The sequence below is a fragment of the Calidris pugnax genome, unplaced genomic scaffold, assembly GCF_001431845.1.
Source record: "Calidris pugnax isolate Ruff unplaced genomic scaffold, ASM143184v1 scaffold460, whole genome shotgun sequence".
NCBI lineage: Eukaryota > Metazoa > Chordata > Aves > Charadriiformes > Scolopacidae > Calidris > Calidris pugnax.
The window spans coordinates 204,920-212,280 of NW_015091195.1; the positions used below are offsets into that span (position 1 = coordinate 204,920).

Sequence of the window (7,361 nt, forward strand, 5' to 3'; positions counted from 1 at the left end):
GGTTTTCAGTCTCAACTCCAGGTGCAGTCCGTGAAGGCATCTTCACTTGCTGCCTTGGAAAAAGGAGAGTTTCAGGAACTTGGCAGGTTTTGAGGAGGCTCTGGGCGCTGCCAGCAGTTTGCTCACTGGGCAGGGCAGGAAAAGAAGGAAAGACACCCTGGCCCCTGGTGCTGGCAGATGCTGGATGGGTGTCAGTGATGCTTCGCCATCCAGGGAGGGTGTTGCCCGACTGCCCTTTCCTCCCTGCTCGTTGCTGCTCCCAGTTTTACCAGAACTACGACTTTCTAAAAAGTCCATGTCCTGTAATTCAGCTGCGTGGAGCTCGGAGCAGGGGTGGCAGGGGCTGGAAGCGTCTTCTTACCCCATTACCTAAAGTCTCAAACAGCCTGAGTCAAACTGTGCAAATACTCACCCTCAACTTGTGCTGTGGCCTCTCCTGAGTCACCCCGGGCTCTGGCTGTGCTGGCAGTTCCTCTTCCAGAGCCCAGGGAAGGCTCTGATCTCAGGCTCTGTTCCTTGGGGCTTTATTTCCCTTCAGAAAACAGATGGGAATAAAATTTCTCTGCGTCTCCTCTGCCCGTCAGCCTTGCTCAGAGATCAGGTTATTGAGGAGATTTAGGTTCCTCAGTCCTGCCAGAAGAACTTCCTGATGCTTTGAGTTGCAGCTCCTCGGCCGTGGTCATCCCTGGGTAGATTTGGGGGGGCTGCCCTGTTGCTGAGCCCCCCCTTCACCCGCTGCAGTAAAGCCACCACCTTCAGCAGCCAGAAAGAGGGGGCACCAAATAGCTGAAATTCCTCTACGGCTTTGCTTTTTTGGGTCTGGATCCCTCCTGTTTCCCTCCACGTTTCCCTTCTCCTCTTCAGCTGGATCCATTTATCTCCCCGACAAACCCTTTTATATCGCTCCTCCCCAGCCCTGTTGCCCAGAACGTGCCCCTGTTTCGGGGAGATAAAGTGATCTCGGCTTATAGCCCACGTGAGGCTTTACAAAGAGCTTTGGGATGCTGCCGCATGAAAGAAAGGCGCTATGTAAATTTAAATGGCTTTTAGGATTAATAATAAATGAAAGTCTTCTCTCGGCAGCCTGGCTGCAGGCGGGCAGAGCTGTATCTTGATCATAACCAGCAGGAGAACAAGCAGAAGCCTCGTCTGCAGGGTATTAATGCGGAGAAGAGGTCGTGAACTTGACTTCTCCCTTCCCTCCGATACCAGCTCGAAGCAGGGGATGGAAGAGACATGTAAAGCGAGCTAATTTGCTGTGAAATGGAAATGAAGCCACTCTGATCCTGTCGTAACGCGTGCTGAGGGTCTCGTACGGATAAGAGGAGAGCAGCCCTGGTGTTCTGCTCTGTGGTGCTTCGTTCCTGCAGTGAATCCGAGGGCACTGCTCCTCCTGATAGCACTTTTTTCAGGCCTGGGGCACATCCAGTGTGAGCAGCATGTGGCACACGGGGGGTTTCTTGTCTCATGCTCCTTGTTTTGTTGTCCTACAATTATTTTTTTTATTTCTTAAACCCATGTGATAATTCTCCAGTGCCCTCCCTCAGCTGTTAGTTTAAGCCGTGGGCGAATTGTGGAAGGAATAAAACCAAATGGGTTTTTGCAGGTGAGGGTGGCCGAGGGGGCTCTTGGCTCTGAGCTGTGGCTCAGGATGAGGAAGCTCCTGGTTCCTGGGTGTTTTCCTGCACCCCATGGTTTCTCCGCAGTGGGGTGTGTGGCCAGGATCACAGAAATCTATTGGTGACCCCCTCAGCAGCTCTTGATTTGTGTCCCTGCTCCTCCTCGGGGAGGCTCAGGGCTGACAGTTTGACTTGGTCAAGGAGCTGGTGGGGGTTTTGCTCCACCAGCAGCAGGTGGATGGGCTGTAGGGCCAGGAAGTAGCTTTAATTGTGTGGAGAGACCCAAAATGTGTGAGACCTTTAATTATTGGCCGTTTCAGGCTGCTCTGTCCTACCGTGTCGGGTCCATGGAGCCCAAGAGACAGGAACCCTCTTTCTTGGGGCTGTATTTGGGTTCTTTCAGCCACATCCATTTGCCCCCCGTGGCTGTGAGGACCCAGAGCACCCCAATGAGCCCATGGATGTGGGGCCTGGGTGTCTGGCATTATCCCTCCCAAAATTCCAACCCTCGCAGTGCCCTGGGAGGGGAGGGGGGGCGCTTAATAAAATAGCTGTTGTTGGGATCTGTACGTAGCAGGAAAAAGCCGACGTGTTGGTCTTCCCGGGGGTGGTAGAGCTGATTAGCTTGGGCTATAATTAAGCGGTTTTTGCCAGACTTTTCTTCTGGGAGCCATGGTAACCGTAGGAATTTGCTCCGTTGCTTCCGTCGAGGTGGACTTCCCTGCCCCCCCCCCCACACCCCGTGTCAGCAGCGGAGTCCCCGGGATTACGGCGATGTGTCTCCCCCCTTTTTTCTCCCCTCCACCTCCAGCTTTGGGACCATTTGGACCACACGATGTTCTTTCCCGACTTCAGACCCTTCCTAAGTAGCAGCTCACTGGATCAAGACAGCAGGGACAACGAGAGGGGCCACCAAGCCCACGCCGACCTCTGGGGACCGAGCCGACCCCCCCGATTGCCCATGACGAGGAGATACAGATCCCGGGGCAGCTCCCGCCCCGACAGGTCTCCTGCCATCGAAGGGTGAGTGCCTAAAATTCCCCCCTGGAGGTGTTTCCCTCCTTCATCGGTGGAAAAATACGGGATTTGGGAAAGAAACCTGATGAAATGAGATCCTGGCGCTTATGGGGTGACCCTCGGACCCCAAAACTGCAGGTTTTTGTATGGGATGCTCTTTCCTTTCCTCCCCCTCACTGGGAGGGGGGTAATTGAAGCCAAATGGTGAGAAAAGGTGGGTTTTGCCTGTAACGGTGCCAACCCCTCGCCGCAGGGAAACGAGTCAGTGCTTGGGAAACTCAGTCATTTCCTCTCCCTCTCCTCGCAGCCCTCCCACACTCCGAGGAGTGAGCCATCCCTCCTTCCTCTTCGAGTGAGCCATCCCTCCTTCCTCTTCCTCCCAGAGCTCTGTCTGGGGGCTCGCCCTTCTCCCCACCTGGCCATGAGGCTTCCAGCCAGGTGGCCACCATCAATCCCAGCAGCATTTTGTCCTTGTGCCACCCCTTCTTACTAAACTGCCACCACGTATTTGTTTGCTCAACTTGTCCCTTTTTTTTTCTTTTTCTCCCCTTTTCTCTTTCGATTTCCTCCCTCTTTAGAATAATACAGCAGATCTTTGCGGGGTTTTTTGCAAACTCAGCGATTCCTGGCTCACAGCACCCTTTTTCCTGGTGAGTAGTTAGAGTGTGGTTTACACCCTGGCTTTGGGCACGACTGTCCCCACCAGTGAACAGCCACCATCTGGTCCCCGAGAGCTCCGTCCCCACAGTGTGGTCTTTTTGGGGAGGATTCTGTAAACCCTCGGGGGCTGATTTAAGTTGTGGGGGGAGGGAGGGGAGTGAAATGGTTTCCTTGACTCTCTGCTCCCGTCCGCAGGAGTGGGATGTTGCACTCCAATCCCGGGGACTACGCCTGGGGACAGAGCGGCCTTGATGCTATTGTCACCCAGGTAAGACCCACCTGGGTGGAGTAAAGTCCCAAACTGGCTGGTCCTGCCCTTTAATCTGTGCCTACAAGTTTTTGTGCCCCATTTTGGTCCGTCCCACGGCTGGAGACGAGCCCTGGGTTTCGGGTGAGGACTTAGGAACAGGCCATGGGTGTCTGGTTTGGTGGCTGCTCCTTCCCTGCCCCTTCAGAGGCTCCAGGAGCAGGAGTTGGATCTTATTCTGTGGAAATACAGGAAATAATTCCCCTCTTTGTCACCCCCGGGGGCGGTACGAGCCTCGCAGGTTCCTTGCGACAGGCTCAGCAGAAGCCAAAAGATGAAAAACCTCAGCGTCAGCCCCAGATTTCTCCCAAATTCAGCTTTTTGGAGCCAGGAGCTGTTTCCCTCTGTGGTTTGGGGAGGGATGAGCCGAATCTGTTCCCGTTCCCTGAAAATTATGATCTGATCCCTTGAGGATCCGGGGGTGTCCGGCCTCCCTCTGCAAACAGCCCTTCCAGGGTGCTGGCGTGGTGGGGATGGGAAGAGCAGACGGGGTTCGTTACCGTGAGCTAATTTGGCTGCTGTTGACGAGCTGAAGCGCCCGGCAGAGCCATCTGCTGCCAGTCAGAAGTAGCCCCCGGCTTCCCAGGGCCCTCCCCTCCTCCCCTGCCTTACTCACCACTTCCCAAAATGAACCTGTGGCCCACGTGGGCTGCTCTGAGATGGCACCTTCCTCCTCCCACCCCACACCGAGCCCCAACGAGGGCCCTGCCGGGGAGCTGGTGTCACGGGTGGGATTTGGGTTGGGAGGGTGGCACCATCGGGGTCCCCCCCGGGGTCTGGGGTGGTGCAGAGTGGCAGCAGAGTGGCTGCTCTGTCCATCCCAAGGGTTTCCTGTCACCCCGGGTGTCTTCACGTGGCCCCCAGAGTTAAAGGAGGCTCCTCCAAACGCTTCTCTGGAACCAGTTGGAGCTGATTTGGGGGTGAATCAAGGTCTTAACAGTCTAAAATCCCCGTGAGTCATCGAAGTGTGACAGTAGGAAAAGAGGTGGTGGCAGCACCGGCGCTGCAGCTCGAGCTCAGCCCGTGTTAAACGTCTGAGGCTCCACACAGGAGATGGAGGAGCCTCCCAGGAGCTCAGGACGGGCTGAGTCCCTTCTCTTTGTAGCCCTGGGAGGTCACCCCGTTCCTCCTGACGCCCTGCTGAGGTCCTGGGAGATGCAGAAGGTGCTCCATCTCCCTTGTTTCTTCAGGACAAGGTTCTTCCTGTTCTCAGAACGTCTCCATTGACTCCCTTTCAGTTCAAAATCCTCCAGGAGGAGCTTGGCACCTTCTCCCGTGTCCGTGGCCACATCTCCCTTCACAGAATCACAAAATATTCATGGTTGTAAGGGCCCTTTGAGATGGAAGGGCCCTTTGAGATGGAAGGGACCTTTGAGATGGAAGGGACCTTCCCACCCAGGCCCTTCGGTCCCCGACTGTTGGTGTAAAGAGAAAATACCTGGAGGGCAACGATGTTAGAAATGGGGTTGAAGGGTGTGAAAGGAAGGTTTGAGCACCAAAAGTGCTGCTGTGGTGGCCAGGAATGGTCACCAGCCCACTGAGTGTCTAAACTGGGATGAAATGGCCCCAGTTTGCTCCTAGGGCTGCGCAACTGGAGTGGTCTGGGGAGAGACTGGGCTGAGCTGCTCGTGCTGGGCTCTCTGCTGGTGGGGACGTAGTGCTCTGGGTGTCTCCTGAGCACGGCTTGGCTTCTTCTCCACAGCTCCTGGGGCAGCTGGAGAACACGGGGCCACCTCCAGCCGACAAGGAGAAGATCTCATCTCTCCCAACGGTGACAGTAACTCAGGAACAAGTTGGTAGGTGAAAATCAGTGCTGGTGACCAATGTCCTTCATCTCCTGAGCTTCATCCACCTCCCTCTCAAGCTCTTCTCTGTGATGAGGGAGGGTCAGAGCCTGCTCCATCCTCCATCCCTGCCCAGATTCAGGCTGGAAACACTCAGTTCTTCCACCTCAGGAGACCCTGAGCTTTTCTACCACCATCTTTTGTGGTCGCTGCTCCAGGGACTCTCCAATCTCCACCGATTCAGGCCATCAGAGAAGACCTTCTTCCTTCTGCAGCGCCCGAGCGCCGCCTTTTTGGCCTCTCAACGCCCTGATGGCTTTACCTTCTCCCAAAAATCTTCTGTTTGGGCTGTTTATGGTCTCATTAGAGCCAGGGCTTTCTTCCCTTCCAAATTGGCTCCTGGTGGGGCTGGAGGGGGGGGAACAACGATGAGACTCGGAGCGAATTCCTGCCCAACTCCTCTGGAAACGTGGTGTGGACGTCGCAGCTCCTCGGGCTTCTCCCAAAGTTTCTGTTTTTGCAATTTACTCATCCTGGGGCTTTTTCTCCTCGGGTTTTCCGAGGGGTGGCTGCTCGAAGGATCCCTTTCCCTCCCGACTCCCCCGTTACCGGGAACTAAAACGCTCCGGGTTCGAGACAAACAATTTTTGATGAGAAAAAGCCGTTTCCACGAGGGATATTTTTATCCGGTGCTTTTTATATAAAACCCGCGTCTCCTCTCCTTTCCTTGTCTGGAGGAGCCAAGAAGCAGCTGAATTTCCATCCTCTCATGCTCGGTCTCACCCCTTGGTGTGGCCAGGAGCTCGGTGGCCCGGTGGCCAGGACATCTAGCTGCACATTTTGGGCCGACCACGAAGGAAATCAGGCTTTTTTTGCCCTTTCTGGTGGTCGATGGCACAGCAGGAGGAGGGGGTGAGATGGAAATAGCCCCCCCTGGTCTCCCAAACCCACCCCAATCTGGGTGAGAGGACTTGTGGTGGGACTGAAGTTGAGGCTGAGTTTTGGTGGGACTCAAAATAGCCCTAGTTTGGTTTATTTCGCTCGTACGCAGGGAAGGGGGGGATTTTTTTGGGACCTGGGTGCTGAACACCCCTGCCTGGCCCCCGGTGGGTTGTAGATGGAATCACAGAATGATTTGGGGTGGGAAGGGACCTCTGGAGATCATCTCCTCCCACCCCCTGCCCAGAGCAGGGTCACCCAGAGCAGGTCCCACAGGAACGTGTCCAGGTGGGTTTGGGATGTCTCCAGAGAAGGAGACCCCACCACCTCTCTGGGCAGCCTCTGCCAGGGCTCTGCCACCCTCACAGGGAAGAAGTTCTCCTCATGTTGAGATGGAACTTCTTATATTCAAGTCTGTGCCCATTCCCTCTTGTCCTGTCCCTGGGCACCACTGGAAAAAGCCTGGCCCCATCCTCCTGACCCCCACCCTGGAAGGATTTCCAGGCCTTGATCAGATCCCCCCTCAGCCTTCTCTTCTCCAGACTCCAAAGCCCCAAGTCCCTCAGCCTTTCCTCCCCAGAGAGATGCTCCAGGCCCCTCAGCATCCTCGTAGCCCTTTGCTGGACCCTCTCCAGCCCTCTCCTGGTTTTGGGGGGTTCTTCCTCCCCAGGGGTAGGACCCGACACTTGTCCTGGTTGAACTTCATCAGGTTCTTCTCCCCCCAACTCTCCAGCCTGTCCGGGTCTCTCTGGATGGTGGCACAACCTTTCTGGGGTGTCACCCCCATCCCTCCCAGTTTTGTATCGTTACCATGAAGAGATGGGGGGGTTGTATTCCCATTTTTTGCCTTCCCCCCCCTCTTCCAGATACGGGTTTGGAGTGTCCTGTGTGCAAGGAGGACTACACGGTGGCCGAGCAGGTCCGGCAGTTGCCCTGCAACCACTTCTTCCACAGCAACTGCATCGTGCCCTGGTTAGAGCTGGTAAGGACCCACCGCCGGGGGCCTGGGGGGGCTGTGATGGGGCCTGGGGGGGC

General features: G+C 55.7%; 1 protein-coding gene across 1 annotated transcript in view; it reads left to right on the top strand.

The window, feature by feature from the left end:
- RNF115 (ring finger protein 115) overlaps positions 1–7,323 on the top strand; it is a gene marked incomplete at its 3' end in the record, with an annotated part of 36,813 nt that extends 29,490 nt beyond the window's left edge. The window contains exons 4-8 of the mRNA XM_014959590.1: positions 2,431–2,642; positions 3,215–3,286; positions 3,492–3,564; positions 5,306–5,399; positions 7,193–7,323. Of these exons, the coding sequence (XP_014815076.1) occupies positions 2,431–2,642; positions 3,215–3,286; positions 3,492–3,564; positions 5,306–5,399; positions 7,193–7,323 (582 nt within the window). The remainder of the gene's footprint in view (positions 1–2,430; positions 2,643–3,214; positions 3,287–3,491; positions 3,565–5,305; positions 5,400–7,192) is intronic.
- Positions 7,324–7,361: the final 38 nt, after the last annotated feature.